The sequence below is a fragment of the Peromyscus californicus genome, unplaced genomic scaffold, assembly GCF_007827085.1.
Source record: "Peromyscus californicus insignis strain IS unplaced genomic scaffold, ASM782708v3 Scaffold_7__1_contigs__length_154581171, whole genome shotgun sequence".
NCBI classification, from domain to species: Eukaryota; Metazoa; Chordata; class Mammalia; order Rodentia; family Cricetidae; genus Peromyscus; species Peromyscus californicus.
Window position 1 is genome coordinate 128,545,707 of NW_026294595.1, and position 16,750 is coordinate 128,562,456.

A 16,750-nucleotide genomic window follows, 5' to 3' on the forward strand; every position below is an offset into this window, starting at 1 on the left:
ACATAGGAGGGAGGGAAGTAGGGAGGGAAAAAGGAAGGACGGAGACACAGAGGGAGACTGGCCCTCAGTTCCGCACAACTGTGACAAGGACAGGAAGCAATATTAAACACACATCTTCATGAAGTCCGTCATAAATGACCGACTCACCTTCAGGGGAGGATTCATGGCCTCTGGGGAAAGCCTGCTGCCCTGAGCCCTGCTACACTGCCCTGCACAGTGAAGCCAGGCCACGAGGCCTTCCCTCTCCTCCGAGTCTCCTGATCTTACATAGCTGTCTCGCTGCTTTCCCTCCTTAGGTTGAATTCAATTTGGGAAAAAAACCAGTGCCTGTGCCTGGAGGTCGGCTGCCTCCAGACCCCAAAAATGCCACCATTTCTGTAACTTTGTCCACCTCGATGTTGAAGATACTTTTAATGTATGTAGCCAAGCAGAGCTCTGTCAAGGTGAGTGTCCTCCATCAGCCTCAGGTCTGCACTACTCTGGATGTCAGCTGAGACTGTCACTTCTGAGGGAAAAGGTAGAAATATAAATGAGATATGAAGATTGTTTGATTTTTTTTTTTTTTAGTTTCTTGAGACAAGGTTTCCTTGTGTAACCCGAGCTGTCCTGCAACTACCTCTGTAGACTAGGCTGGCCTTGAACTTACAAAGATCTGCCTGCCTCTACCTCCCAAGTGCTAGGATTAAAGACATGTACCCACTGCCCAGCAAGATCTGAAGGTTCCTGCAGAGATGGATAAGACCAATGCCACAGGACACACATCATCCTTAGTGATCAGGAAGGAGCCTTGATGCCATCAGTGGGGCTCAGAAGCAGGCAAGGGGGTGGGGAGGGTAAATATTATGAGTGTGTCACCCACATGCCAAGCACACGGCCATGTGTCCTTAAATGATCAATGGCAAGTCATCCTCAAAACACAGCTCAATGTAAGAACTCTTCTTGATTTCACTGATGCCCTCAAAGAATCTGTGAGTGGCCAAGTCACAGTAGCAGCAAGGGCAACGGGCTTATCTACCCAGGAGGTACTTTAATATGACCCCCACTAAAGACGGAAGAAGTCTCCCCAGTGAGAGGAGCTCCCACACTCTAGGTACCATGATCAGGTGACTCAGCCTATAAGGAATCTTCACCACAGAGTCCATAAGTGTTCAGCAGAGAGCATCCAAGACACAAGAGCCGAGAAACACACTTCTACTTTGAAAGGCTGGATAGAAAGCAACATTTCACGAGGTCTCTGCCGCAACATCCATCCACTCAAGTGAACAGAGGCATGGGGTGAGGATGCACATGTCATTTCTTTTTCTCAGCTGCACCAGCACCCAGCTGGGTGACCAAGCCTACAGAAGCAAAGTCAGTATCTCAACCAAGACTGAAGGACACATGCCTGACTCATGGTACGGCACCTCCCATCCTCTTCCTCTCACTGACTGCAGTCTTCTTCACAACAGATGAATGACCTGGGTGCCAACATCACCAAAATAGCCTATGCCTTCCAGAAAGACAAACTCCTCGGAGTCACGTACGAGGTTGAAATAAGGAAGGACGGTGAGGACTTTGCCACGGGGAGAACGGTGAGTACGGAGAAATGAAGGTTCCCTGAGTTGGAAGAAGGGCAAGGACTTGGATGCATGAGATAAGCTGTCCCCAAAAGCCTGAGGCCCAATATGCCTTGGAGTCCCCATAACAAAGGAAAGGCCACGTCCCCATGTTTCACTCAAGCTCTCTTGTGTCATTTCAGAAATTAATCATCGCTCATAACAGCAAGATTTCAAAAACCAAACTGGTACCAGACATCAAAGTCAAGAGGTACTACAAGCTGTAACTGCACCATCCTCCCGAGGACGTAAAGACCCTGTGAAACACATACGCATGATGGGTTCTGGGAAAATATTTCAAGAATTACAGGAAATGGGGAATTTAGGTCTACATGCTCTTATTCACGTGTCCATTCTGCTCAGTATCTCCTAGTCTACCGCTGACTCATTCCAAATCAACTGAGATAAGACTTGAACTCTAAACACGAGTGGTACTGTTCTCGGGAAGCTAACATTTCTCTGTTCTTTGCTGCCGACAGGTCTGAGACCACAGTGGAGCCTCCTGAGGCTGTAAGTTGGTGTGCCCTTGTGTACTGACCCATGATAGGTGGGAAATCACGTCAATGCCAGACACTCTGACTCAGGAACGGGGGAAAGAGAGGCCCATGGGTAATAGAGCACACACCTACTGTGGAGCAGAACTCAGGCTCCTAACTGGCTCTCTGGAGAGCCCTTAAGCCATAGCTGCCCATGCTCACACTCACATCTGCATTGGGGGCTACAAGGAGCATACATACAAACACATACAAAGGAGACAGAAGATACTGAAAGTCTGGGGCCACATGCTGGAGAGAGTTCCACAGAGGGACCCAAAGATGGGGTTAGGAAATGTGTCCCTTTAGCAGCCTGAGATATGAGGAGCCAGCGAAGCAGCAGACTCAGGGAACATTCAGGTTAGCAAACCTTCCATCTCTACTTAGCAGGGAAGAGACAGGATGGTCCTGGCTCTGGACTAAGTGAAAAAGACTGTGTAGGATTGACCCCTGACCTCAAAGAGACACCCAAATACAGTAGTTTATGCCAAGGTCTGTCCCCAGATGTTAGAGAGCAGAGTTTAAGGAGTGTCCTCTCTGTGCACACAGTGGGGTATGGTTACAGTGGCACCCTAACTCAATTCACAGAAGCCTGACTTCCCACAGAGAAAGATGAGCAGTGAGAAGGGAAAGGAGGTATAGAAGCAACACCATATGCTCTCAGACGAGGGTCACAGGAGGAGAAGGGTGCACCATGACTGGAGCGACCCAGACCTACGTCCTCAGACCACATCACAGCAGGCAGCAGTGGCCACCAAGTGCAGGGCTCCCAACCTTTGACCTCCTAGTCGCTCCTAAAGTCCCAAAGCCACCTGCTGGAACTGTAGCAAGGTGGCAGTAAACAGGACGATACCTCTGCTCATGGGGCCACAAGGGCAACAAACCCCAATAGGGACCCCAAAACTCCAAAAATGTGGGAGTCCTAAGGATACAGGAAGATCCATCTCTATATTTGACCTTGACATGTGACAGACCTGTCCAATAGAGAAAGCCCACAGAAACCTGCAGCCTCAGCTTATGCTGCTGGGCCTTGAGGACAATCGGAGGGCTGCAAGGCTCTACTGAAAATGTCTTCCCGTGTCTTGCAGAAGGAAGAGGTGGAAGTCATTATGGCTGAAGTCATGAAGAAGACCTGGTCTTCCTTCAATGGTATGTGGAATTAATGACGCTGACAGCTGGCACAGTGAGTGCCCCATGAGAGGTGCCGGGAATGACACATGTTGGACACTAAACCCAAGCACAAGGCCACCCTGTCACCTGCTGGGTTATACATCACCTTCTCTATCATAAATGACAGCATCATGATGGTAGAAAGGAAAAACAGATCAAATTGCCTCCTCTGGAGCTCCCAGGAAGTCTTGTCTGCAGGTACCTGGGACCAAGACCACCAGGGTATACAGCTGGACAGTGGACCTGGGTCACCCACCCCTAAAGACATTAGAGTTGTGACCCTTGAAGGTGATATCAGAACCTCTTTGGACAGCAACCATGATGGTGCCACAGGCCAGGAATACACAGTCCTGGTTGTTTCTATTGTGGTTGTAAATAGTATCCTGATCTTCAAATGTATGTGTCACCCCCAGTCAGGTCCTGTCGTGAGGCAGTGTATCATTTCTCATCAATGGTAGGAGACCGCCAGGTCCCCACCTGCTTTGGGGCCTTCCTTCCCCTACACCGTATCTTGCCTCCATCCGGCAGGCTGGGATGGACAGTCTTCATGACACCATATTGAATGTGTGTGGCAGTGACTCCTCCTAGGGCCACATACAGGTCAGAGATCCCAAGTGTGACTGTGGTCAGACAAGCCACCCAGGTCCTCATTTCCCTAACTGCTGTCACAAGACGGTACTTCCTTATTTCAGAACTGTTTAAACAAATGAATACGCCCGAAGGAGTGACTACATTTCCCCTAAAGGATGCCAATGTCAGACCGCTGAAATCGGTAAGAAACCGAAATACAACTCTTCCTTGCTTCTTTGTCTTCCTTCGCTTTGCCTCAAATACAGGACCTCGCATAGATTCCCAATCCTGCCTGTACTGACGACCAGTGTGAAATTAACCCAGAGAACACCAGCTTCTCTCATAGGACTCAAACCTGAGGCTGTGCCTGACCCCACACTTCCCTGCATCTGGGCCCACATCAGTCCCTAGAGGGTCCGAATGACAGAAAGGCAGCACTCGCTCAGGGTACTTTTCATGTTCTCATTCTTTCCCGCCCACCCTATCAGGGCCAGGGAACCTGCACAAGCCAGCCTTGATCAGGGCACCGATCAGATGGATGACATCTGATCTACAGCCACAGTGACAAGAATCACATCCCACAGCAGTTCTGGATAACAGTGGAAGTGTAGCTACTGACAGCCAGCACTGTGCAGGGGCAGCAGGTCGTTCACTCAGGATCCTGTGACCCCAGAGTCGGTGCCTCGCACCTGCTGTCTCTGGGTGGACCCCGACTGCATCCACACGGATCCCCTCCTGCCAGAGGCTTCCCCTTCAACTTCCTTCTCTCCTAATCTAAGCTCTCCAGGGTGCTCTCCAGGTGCTCTCTCCCCATCCCTGAAGCAGTGCTATGTGATCTGGTGGGGTGTGGGTTAGCGCTTACCATGCCTGCAGTCAACTTCTGAGGTTAAAGGCAGTAATTACTGTCTTTCTCTCTCTGTAGAATCACCTTCAGGCAGCAAACTGAACCCAGTGCTACTGAAGCCAGGCAAAGTACTGCGAGACAGTGAAACCCTCTGTGAATCTTTTCCATGCAACCCTGAAGCCCCATCCTTCTGATTAAGGAAACAATAGCAGTAGTCCCCTCAGCATGCTCAGGATCCTCTGCCTTGATTGACACGGGAAAGAAGAACAGTTCAAGGTCATGGGCATTGTTGGAATAGCTCCTTAATAAACAGTCTGCACACAAACGTAAAAGATGACTCATGTCTCAACTCTGGTACACGTTCGTGAGCATGCAAAGCACTTCTTATTTGGGGCTGAACAATAATATGAGACAACAAAATCCAGTGTTCTCCGGTGCCCTGGGGGACAATCGTGACAATGATTAAACCTTTCTCCCCTCACTTTCCTGCCTTACTTGGATCTGGAGTGCCTCTCAAAGGCTCAGGTGGTACAGCCTTGCTCCCCACCTGGTGCTATTGGGAGGTGGTACCTTTAAGAAGTGGTGCCTAGAAGTGGTTCTTTGGGTCACTGGGCTGTGCCATTCAAGCAGATGGGGAACCCTGTCTCTTTCTGTTCCTGCTCCTACTTCCGAGCCGTCTCGTGAACACTTTGCTTCTCATAACTGTGTACTGCTAACCACAGACCTAAAGACCAGGAGAGAAATTAGGACACAGCCTGGTCCTCTAACACTGAGCTTACATTAACCTCTTCCCCACTTAAGATGCTCACCTGGTTACACTGATGGAAAGCTAGCACACTCTCCAACTCTAAATGCTTCTTTCTTATTAATTGAAACCAAACAGAGCCTGGAACCCAAGTCCTCCATGTTGAAAATGGAGGAGCACAGTTTAAACACAAACTGGGAGATGGATCAGAGCAGGTAGACTCCTGATACCACTACAAATCTGTTGGGTGCTGAGGAATAATCCTTTTGACACTGTAAATATGTATTGCTCTCATTGTTAATAAAATCAGATAGGCCGATAGCTGGGCAGAAAGAGATTGGGTGAGACAGCCTGAGACAGACAGGATGCTAGGATGAGAAAGGGGAAGTCAGAAGAGTAACCAGCCCGATGCAGAACAAGTCAGATACTCAACATAGGATAGAGGCAAAAGTCATGAGCCTTGGGGTAACATTAGATTAACAGAAATGGCTTAAGTTATAAGCATTAGTAACAAATCTGAGCTATTGGCCAAGAATTTATAATTGATATTAAACTCTGAGTCGGTTATTTAGAAATGGCTGCCAAGATAGGAAAACTTCTGCCTACAGTTGGGAACATAGCAGGAAGGCCCTTGAGCCCACACATCTCCAGAAAAACAAAAATTATTAAGCACACCGTATTGCCTTTCCAATGGGAAAGATGAAAAACCTGTTCTTCCATCCAGAAAACTGAGAAATAGAAATGATTAACAACCTGGTGATCTATGTTCTCTGTTGGGCCAGGCCATATCAGGTTCTTCCAACCAAGACTGGGAGGTGGCTAGTAATCTAAATGACCCTGATAGCCAGAGGCTCACCCAAGATCCCACAACCAGGACCAGTAGTGGCTAATAGCCCACATGACCTCTACATTTCCTATATGACCAAGACCAGGCCAGACCCATAGGCTCTTAAGCTACTATAGCTAGTGTATCTCCAGAACCCATCTTCTTGGAAGAAATGACATGTACCCTGAGTTGACTTCCTTTTTTTTTTTTCGAGACAAGGTTTCTCTGTAGCTTTGAAGTCTGTCCTGGAACTCTCTCTGTAGACCAGGCTGGCCTCAAACTCACAGAGATCTGCCTGTCTCTGCCTCCTGGGTGCTGGGATCAAAGGCATGTACCACCACCGCCCGGCTCCTGAGTTGACTTTCAATGTAATCATGCTTCCTCATGCAACAGGGATTGTATTACACCAGGAAATTTTTAGTTGTATGAGGCTTAAATACATTGGGGGAAAAAAACACCTGTCATTAGACTCCCTGAAGTTTGACTGAGGTTGATGAAGTCAATCTATACCATATTTTCATTCTTATCTCTTCCTGAGGCTCACTTCTCTGTTGACACCTGCAGAGACCTCCTCATAAACCATGCAGAAAAAATTTCCTATGTCCTAGGTCAGTAAGTATAGTCCTGGCCTTGTGGCCCTGACTGAAAAGCCAAGCCGGCACTGGCTACAGAGATGTCTGTCTGCAGCACTCTGCCTTGTAGCACACATATTAAAAGAGACCTGGGCTTCTTAGTGAATACTTCCTGGTCCTGGAGAAGCAATGACAGCTAGATTCCTAGGGATCATTGGTCAACAACCTAGCTCACTTTCTGAGTGCCACGTTAGTGGGAAACAGTCAAAAAAAAGATAGATAGTGGAAATAACCACCCCCAGTTGCCCTTTGACCTACACACACACACACACACACACACACACACACACACACACACAGTTACACAAGTACCTACCTACACATACCCACACCTGTATGTACATGAACAAATAAAAACACATACATACAGCCAAAAAAAAAAAAGAAACTAAATCAATAAAGGTAAGCTAATAAATGCCAAAACCTAGAAACATGAACAAATTGGTTTCTTGGCTTGGTGCGGTGGCACACGCCTTTAATCTCAGCACTCAGGAGGCAGAAGCAGAAGAATCTCTGTGAGTTCAAAGACATCCTGATCTACAGTGAGTTCCAGGACTGCCATAGATAGAAAGTGAGACCCACACACACACACACACACACAGAAAGAGATAACTCCTGGGAACACAAGTGCCATATCTACACCACAATCAGTGCCTGGGTAATATTTTTATATTAGTCAGTAGAGCTCACTAAGGACACAAAGATCACATACAGGACATGGGCTTACCCCAAAGCAAGAATGACACCCAAGAAAATGGAGGTCAGACACCCAGGCAGGGGGATGGGAATCTGTCCCTGGTGCATGGACAGGCTGATGGGAATCCGGTGCCTATGGTGTGACGCCTTGCACAGCCTTGGTGCAGTGGGAAGGGACTTGGACCTGCCTAGGCTCAGTGTGCTGGCCTCTGCTGACTCCCCATGGGAGACCTCGATTTGGGGGATGTGGGAATGCGGGGGGGGGTGGAGGGGGCTTGGGAAAGAGGGCAGGGAGTTGGAGGAGGGAGGAGGGGGGATCTGTGGATAGTATGTGGAGTGAGTAGAAAATTTCTTAATAAAGAAAAATGAAAAAAAAAAGAAATGGAGGCCAGATCACATGAGTTCCCTTATCTCTTTGCCCATTTCTCCTCAGCTCTTCTCGCCAGGCCAGTGGCTCCCTTGCAAATCCCACTGTAGAAATAACAGTACACTCACCCTCTCGTATGGCAAGATTCCCAGACATCACTTACTTTGTTGTTTTCTGGATTTCTTTACTTAAAAGTTCTCTAACCATTGGCAAGATATGAAAAAAAAACTTAAGCATTGCTGGTGCAATATGAAAACAGCAGTCACTGGGGTGGGTCAGGCTGACTTTTTTTTAGCTAATGAATGACAGAACTTTAAATCTGGGCCACAATTCTGGCTGCAGTCTATACATGGGAAGAAGGAAGCACTCACTCTTTATCTGCTTGTTCTTATTCTTGCTCTTGTTGGCAAGTTCATGCCTTCATTGGCATTAGAACCCACTTCTTCAGGATTCCAATATATTCTGGAGATCATGGGAGATATCCATCCTTGTGAACTGAACAACTACTGGATTCTGGGACTTTCTATCAGTAGACAGCCAGTGTTGACTAGCTGGTCCAAAACCTGTAAACCACTCTAATAAATCTTCTTTAAGTAGATAGGTATGTAGGTAGGTGGATGGATGGATGGATGGAGATATAGATAGATAGATAGATAGATAGATAGATAGATAGATAGACAGACAGACAGTAGATAGATAGGTAGGTAGATAGATCGGTAGGTAGGTAGGTAGGTAGATAGATAGATTCATTCTATCAGTTCTGTTCCTCTAGAAAACCCTGACTAATAAAACACTTCAGAATATATCTCAGGTAAAGACTTTCTGACTAGGACCTTAATCACCTAGGAAACAGGACCAATAAACAACAAAAATGTGGTACTTCATGAAATTTTAAAACTTCTCTACTGCAAAGGAAACTATTAAATGACTCGAAAGGCAGCCTACAGACTGGGAAAATACCTTTGCCAGCTATCTATCTGACAAATCCTAGAATATACTCAGAAAATAAACACAAAGAAAACAACCCAATTAAAAAGTGGACAGTAGGGCTGGAGAGATGGTTCAGAGGTTAAGAGCACTGGCTGTTCTTCCAGAGGTCCCCAGTTCAATTCCCAGCTACCACATGGTGGCTCACAACCATCTGTAATGAGATCTGGTGCCCTCTTCTGGCCTCCAGGCAACATGCAGACAGAACACTGTATACATAATAAATAAACCTCACTAACCCTTATTTTAAAAAAAAAAAAAAGTGGACTGTAGAAATGAACAGAGAGTTATCAGAAGAAATACAAATGGCTAAGAAATATTTTTTAAAGTGTTCACCATCCTTAGCCATCATGAAAATGAAACTCAAAACTACTTTGAAATCCCATATTTCACCAGTCAGAATGGCTAATAAAACAAAACACAACAAAACCTGGTGCAGATATGGAGAACAGGGACCCCTCGTGTACTGGTAGTTGGGCACACAAACTGGTGCGGCCACTGTCGAAATCAGTGTAGCAGTTTTGCAAAAGAAAAAAAACTAGAAATAGAGCTACTACTATAGCACTCTGTAGCTCTACTATAGCACTCCTGGGCATAGCTCCAAAAGACAATTTCCTACTACAGAGAAAAATGCTCATCCATGTTCATAGTAATTCTATTTGAGACAGGAAGGACATGGAAACAGCCTAGACATTCATCAAATGGTGAATGGATTATGGAAATGTTGTACCTATATACAATGGAATTTCATTTCAGTTGCAAAGAACAGTAAGATCTGTAGGTAAATGGGTAGAACAAAAAAATTATACTGAGCAAGATGACCAAGACCCAGAAAGAAAAACATCTTACATGTTCTCACTTGTGTGTGGATACTAGTGTTGAACATTTAGCCCTAAACTTGGAGTGCCTGTAGAACCCAGGAAGCTGGAAAGGATTTATTAGTGACAAGAAGAAAAACAGATTTTCAAGGGGGGGGATGGTAAAACACAGGTGGTATGAAGCAGGGAAAGGAAATAATGGGGAGGAAGGTTTAGGTGGGAAGAAAAATTAGAGAGAGATAACTAATACTAAGGATGTTTGGAAAAAGCTACAAGGAACCTACCATTTTGTGATTCACATGTATATTTTCATATAAAATAATTTAAAGAGAGTGAATTACTCTACACAGGGGATAATGCTTTGCCCAGAAGCCACAGGGTGCCAAATGAAAAACTCAGGACTTTAGTCAGTTTCAGTACTTTTAGCTGTTAGTCAGGGGTAGCCTAGAGGCGCCCAAAATAATACCATCTATTTCCATTGCTCTTGATTTTCCTCTAGAACTTGATAGTAAAACCATATTACTGAAGATGCCACATACTTTTATCATAGAGAAATCAAATTGGTATGACCAGGAAGCATCCACCCTGCTGGCTAGGTTTATAGTACCAAAGGGTGCTGTGCAGGCTTCTGGGCAAGAGGAGTTATAAACAGTTTTACCAGCTATGACTCCTGTAAGCTACAATAGGAACCAGTGTCACAATATATGCCCATGAACACAGCAGTGGCATGAACGTTATTGTGTAACAAACAACTTTCTGATTGAATTTAAGGCCCACTCCACAGGAGGAAACCAATGCCTGGTACTGTAAATCTGGCCAAGAACACAGGGTTGGTGAGCTTATAGGCAGAAGACCACATTCCCTGAACCAGAACTTGAAGGAATAAACAGATAAGCAGATCAGACAAACATGTCCCAACACCACCTTACAGCGTCTTCACCAACAGGGAGGAAAAAGGATTTTGACACCCAGCTTTTGGCATCATTTTGGATCAAACTGTGCTATAAGCAGGATGCTTTTCGAGGTCATCATGGGGCAAATGCTTTTATGACTTGGGATCTGTGTAGAAGCATGTGGCAATTTGCATATCTTTTCCTGTGTTAGACAGAGACCTCTGGCCCAGGTTATAGAAACACAACATGCTGAACTTCATAGCTACCTCCCTCCTGTGGCTGTCTACATCCATGCCAGGACAGTTTCTGCTCCCTGGCATCAGCTGCCAGGGTGCTCAGAAGTTCACTTGAAAGCAGAGAAGCACAGGAAAGGGGTTCTCTTGGTGACAGTGAAATAAACAGCACTTGTTCTCGGGTGTCCGGGCCCAGTGCTGGGAAGAGCCCTCAAGCTGATTCTTTCTGAGCAATCCATCACTCCTTCTCACCAGTACTTCTCACTCTTCCCCAGCCTCACGGCACCATCCTCTGCTACCTATTTCTCATTTTCTTCTTTCTGTTTTGTATGTGTGAAGTATGTGTATCCACGCAGGGACCAAAGGAGGACATTTGGTATTCTCCTCTGTAGGAAGCCCTGAGGGAATAAAGTCCTGGGTGAATGTGTGCTGTTGACATGGGCACAGCCATGTCAAGGACCAATGTCTTAATTCCATGTGAGTGACAAAGCCTTCCCTGGGTGACTTAGAGAGATGGCAAAGTCTTCCTCTAGTCTGCATGTGAATGTTGATAGTGTGTGCAGAAAATGTCACTATAGCTTACACACACACACACACACACACACACACCACATTTGTGGCCTAAAGACTGCTCCCCTACAGAGACTATGGGATTACCTAAACTTGCCTCTTTGTTCGGATGTATATAATAAACCCACCTCCTTCCTCTGCTATATGCAATAACTCTGGTCCCCTATTCAACTGCATACAATAAATACACTGAGTTCTCTACCTGAGAGCCCAGAGACCACCCGATCCCCACTTTTCTGTAGGTGTGTCTGTCCTTTCTTCAGTCCCTCTCAGCCCCAGGTATGTCAGTCCCTGGAGCCATGCAGAGTGTGGCACTCCTCTGTCACTCTCTGACTTATGCTCTTAGGACAGTGTCTCTCACTGAATCTATAGCTCAGATTTTGGTTAGGCTGTCAAGCAGCAAGGCTCAGCAATCCCCCTGTGCCTGGCGCCTCCACCTCAGTGCAGACAGTAGAGGAGCTTATGGCCACTCCTAGTGTTGCGTGGGTGCTAGAGAGCCATCAGAATTTCTGCTTGCAAAGCAACTACGTTTAAGTCACCTACCCAAAACAAGTGTATAATTAGAACTTGTTCATTGGAAAGGACACTATAAAAGCCTGGATGAATAAAATGCAGAAATGCATCATGTCTGCCCCACCTATTTTTTTCATAACTGTCTCCACTGTCCTCCTCATTCACCAACAAGATTTTGTTCTGGGCTCCATGTTGCCTCTCGTGGGCCAGGTGGCAATAACATAAGTTGCATAAGCAGTTTGTAACCCTACTCTTCAGCCCCTTCTAACCTTGTTTTCACTTTCTTGAAGACACTGTGCATATACCCTGGCTCTGGACACTGAAGTCTCCTGAGGTGAGTTTAAAAAAGGGGTGAGCTACTGTTTGTGTCTTAAATGCTGGTGCTCTCACTCCTGGCTTCCTCCCTGGAGAAGGGAGATACATATCCCAGGAGGATCTTGTTCTTTGGTTGTGAGTGCCAGCTGTGGTCACATCCTGGAGTAGCTCATTGGAGAAGATTCAGATGTGCACTTCAAGGGCAGGCTGGTACAGAACACATCCTCAGAGATGGTGTAGCTCTCAATGTTCCCTCAATTGATGGTCATATAATGAGCAGCCTCATAAAATGACCAATAAGAAGCAACAAAATTAAAAGTCATTTTAATAATCCCCACCTCCCATGACCAGGCAAATTCAGCCTATTCCACAAAATAGAAAGGGAAGAAACACATCCAAACTCATCCTATAAAGCTGATACCCCAATTCTAAAACAAAATAATTACACCATAACAAGAAAAAGCGTTAAGTCATTGTCCTTGGTGAACATGGATGCAACAATCCTTGATAAAAATACTCAATACCAATGCAGTCTCACTGGGTATATTAGCCATACCTTATTAAGATCAATCCACGTGAGTCTATTTAATGGGTAGTAGGGATTTATTAGCATATAAATTGAGGAAAAATACTCATGAATACAGAACGGAGTAGACAACTGAAGTCATCCTCTGATCTGACCGGGAGTGAATCCACCTCTCCATAGCAGGGAGGGAGAAGGAGCTTGTGACCCTTCTCCCTTTCCTTTTAAGAGGTCAAGTACAACAGCAAGAAGTACTGCCTCCTTCAGGCCCAAGGTCATGGGGCAGAGCAAATACCACTACATTTCCCCTTTTTATCTAAATAGGAAGCTTCTAAACTTAATGCAAACTACACACAATAAGAATGATTATCAAGTATTGTCCAGGAAAAACAAAGGGTAATAACATAAACAAAAATGGAACTACAACCAACAAGAACAACATCAAACAAGAAAGACATGCTAAATGTCCAGAAATGTCCAGATCATAGGTAAATGGCAAATTACTGAGATTACTCCAAGAGCTGTCCTATCCTGATCCTAACTTTAGTATCTAAAATGTTCTTAGCTAAGATATGAGAGGATTATAACTGCAACTATCTAGTCTTCAACCCCATCAAAGACCTGAGAAGGAAAATAATAATACCTGAGAAAACAGAAAATGCAAACAAGCAATTTCTGAAATTCTTGCAAGAATAGACAGAGACAGCTGGCAGCCTGGACAGTCACCTAAAGTTTCTCAGCATTGTTGGGGCACCCAATTTGGCTACAGCCTAGAATATCTGACAGACCATTTTCAGAAGCAGGAATTTTGAAAGACCACCTTACCCTGTCTTGGCAGAGTTCAGTAGTTGATTTTCCTTGTGTCCTGCTCATCCAGAAAGGACAGCGTTCATACTGTCAGCAGTCAAGACAAGGGCAGTTCTTTGCCCAGCAGGCCATTTTGTGACAAGAGGAAGACAACTTCCAAATGGAAATGTCTAGAAGCCCAACATTCTCTTGGGATCAGATTGGTGCTGCCAGGAGCAATTGTGTCTCACGTCAACAAAATTCTAAGTTATTTAAATGCCATATTCTCCAGGTCTATGAAGTGTTTGAAGATTACCTACCCATCTGACACATGTTTCTGTAAATCTGGACAACTTAACTAATATAACTATAGAAATGACAGCACGGGTGACATTAATCTGTAAGTCTTCCCTACTTAAATAACCTAAGGACTAAGGCTTCACGTTAACAAGGTAAACAGTCTGTAAGCAGATGTACTGTATAAGGACAATAACCTCAAAATTGTGATAATACACAAAATATCTTAAACAAAGGAAGAAATGTATAGTGCAAGATGACAATATCCTTAACATGTATAGATATACAAAATATCCTAAACAGAGGTAGAACATACATACAGTAGGACAAATATAATTTTACATTTGTATCAATACACAAAATATTTCGAACAGGAGTAGAAATATATGTACAATACAACAAACATAGATTTTGTATTTGTATTAACATACAAATTATCTTAAATAGGAATATAAGAATAGTTTACATTTGTATCAAATATACAAGAATCCATATCAGTGCAAATTATCCAAGGCTGATAGTTTGCTAAATCAGTTTACTAGTTGATACAATAATCTACCTTAGGCAGCCCTGACCGAGCGGGGCGGGGCGGCTGGCTGGAGGAGCAGGCGGCGGCTGGAGCCAGAGCGCGATGCCACGCGACCGCGGCTTCCAGAGCTCCGCCTAGCTGCCCCACCGCCGCGAGCCCTCCCGAGGCCTGGAGGAGTCCCGGCCGTCGGCCCCGGTCGTCGAGTCCTGAGACCGGGGACGCGCGCGGCGCCCCGAGCCTCCGCCGCTTCCTGCTGCGGGCGGCCGGGCGGGCGGGCGGCCTCCTCCGGCGCCTCCCTCCCTTCGCTGCCGCTCCTCCGCACTGGAGCCCGGGGGCGGCCTGTGGCGCGGAACCCGCTCCGGACCGCGCGTCTTCGGACCTTAAGGAGAACATGCATTCGTCTTGGACTGTTTGAAATGCTTAGTTTGGGGTCCCCGCTCGCTCGCTTTTTCCGCCCCGCGGATTTTCTGAGGGTTTTTTTCCCCCTCTCTCTCTCTCTCTTTTTTTTTTTTTTCATTTTCTCCCCTCGAGGCTCTTTTGTAACCCCCCCCTTTATGTTCCCCCAGCCCTCCACCCGCTCCTGAGTAGTGGGAGAGGGTTTAGGCCTCCAGGTTCCCGCCCCACCAGGGCCCGGGCGAACATAGGGGGGGGCAAGCAGAGCACGGCGGCCCGCTCTCGGGGCCCCTTCCCGGGGGTCTCTACCGATGACAGCCCCCGCCGGGAGGAGCGCCCCACTTTGGGCACTACCGGACGGGCGGCGGAGCTATGGGGCTGCGCAGCCGCTCGGTTAGCTCGGTGGCGGGCATGGGCATGGACCCCAGCACGGCCGGAGGGGTGCCCTTTGGCCTCTACACCCCCGCTTCCCGTGGGACCGGCGACTCGGAGAGGGCGCCGGGCGGCGGAGGGTCCACGTCGGACTCCACCTATGCTCACGGCAATGGTTACCAGGAGACAGGCGGCGGTCACCATAGAGACGGGATGCTGTACCTGGGCTCCCGAGCCTCGCTGGCGGATGCTCTACCTCTGCACATCGCACCCAGGTGGTTCAACTCGCACAGTGGTTTCAAGTGCCCCATTTGCTCCAAGTCTGTGGCTTCTGATGAGATGGAAATGTACTTTATAATGTGTCTGAGCAAACCTCGCCTCTCCTACAATGATGACGTGCTGACTAAAGATGCGGGGGAGTGTGTGATCTGCCTGGAGGAGCTGCTTCAGGGGGACACGATAGCCAGGCTGCCTTGCCTGTGCATCTATCACAAAAGCTGCATAGACTCCTGGTTTGAAGTGAACAGATCTTGTCCAGAGCACCCTGCTGACTGACCCTGCTGGGCTGGCTTGCTGACTCCTCTCAAAGGGACAGACAGCCCTGGTCCTGGGAGGAGGCTCCTCGGACACTGGACAGAGCTGAGCTTGGGACACCAGAGGGAACAGGGCACCCCTTCTGCACTGACTTCCAGAACATGGTCCTCCCTCCTCCCTGAGGACACCCAACTGATTGAGAGCGAGTCTGAGAGAAGAATGAATTGAATTGACCTCTATCTTTCCCCTCACCTTCAACCCAAGAGGGAAAGGGCATTTTCTTTTTCACCTTTGAAAGGCGTTGTGGGTCTGTCCTTAAAGTGTTTACAACAACAAAAAAATTATATAAAAAAATCTACCTTAATATACTATACCTATCCATTCCTCTTTTTCTTTTCTAAAGGAGAATGCTGAGTCTAAATTTTAGTGTTCCACCCCCAACCCTATAACCATCCATCCATAACCCTGAGAAAAATGAAACCTGTGGGAGAGGGGGTGTCATTTTCTTAGAATTGCTTCCTGCTGTTTGGGGGCAATGGTTTCCCTGTGGGGTCCTGTAAGAAAGCTTAGATAGTTAGGTCTCAATAGGGCTAGCTGTAGAGTCTGCAGCCAGTCTTAGAGTAATGGGTAAGATTGTCTGAGATTCTAGCCAGAAGTGTAATATGATGGACCATCTCATCATGGAACTGTCCTGGGGAGTTTTCAGTCCAAAGCTGATCATAAAAAGCAACTGAAAACAAATGCTGGCAAGGTTGTGGAGAATGAGGAACCCTCACCCACTGTTGGTGGAAATGCAAAGTGCCGTGGCCACTGTGGAAATCAGTATGGAGAACCCTCAAAACACTTTTTAAAAATATCTACCGCATGACCCAGTGTAGCACGAATCTTATCAATAAAAACAAACTCAGGGCCTGGCATTGGGGTGAACGCTGGAAGATCAGAGAAGCAGAACAAGCCACAGCCACCTCACCTCGCCAAATCCTCAGGTGGTCGTGTTTCCTCAGACTGG

General features: G+C 46.6%; 2 protein-coding genes across 5 annotated transcripts in view; one reads left to right on the forward strand and one right to left on the reverse strand.

Moving 5' to 3' along the window:
- Cdk5rap1 (CDK5 regulatory subunit associated protein 1) overlaps positions 1-16,750 on the reverse strand; it is a 303,956-nt gene that overhangs the window by 188,993 nt on the left and 98,213 nt on the right. The gene's annotated exons all lie outside the window — the stretch shown is intronic.
- LOC128102168 (E3 ubiquitin-protein ligase ZNRF1-like) lies at positions 15,121-16,056 on the forward strand. The gene has a single exon (XM_052725723.1). The coding sequence runs from the start codon at positions 15,208-15,210 to the stop codon at positions 15,760-15,762; it is 555 nt and encodes a 184-aa protein (XP_052581683.1). The 5' UTR covers positions 15,121-15,207; the 3' UTR covers positions 15,763-16,056.

What these genes read in the sequence shown, in the direction of transcription:
- LOC128102168 (XM_052725723.1), top strand. Translation starts at nt 15,208, where the DNA reads ATGGGGCTGCGCAGCCGCTCGGTTAGCTCGGTGGCGGGCATGGGCATG.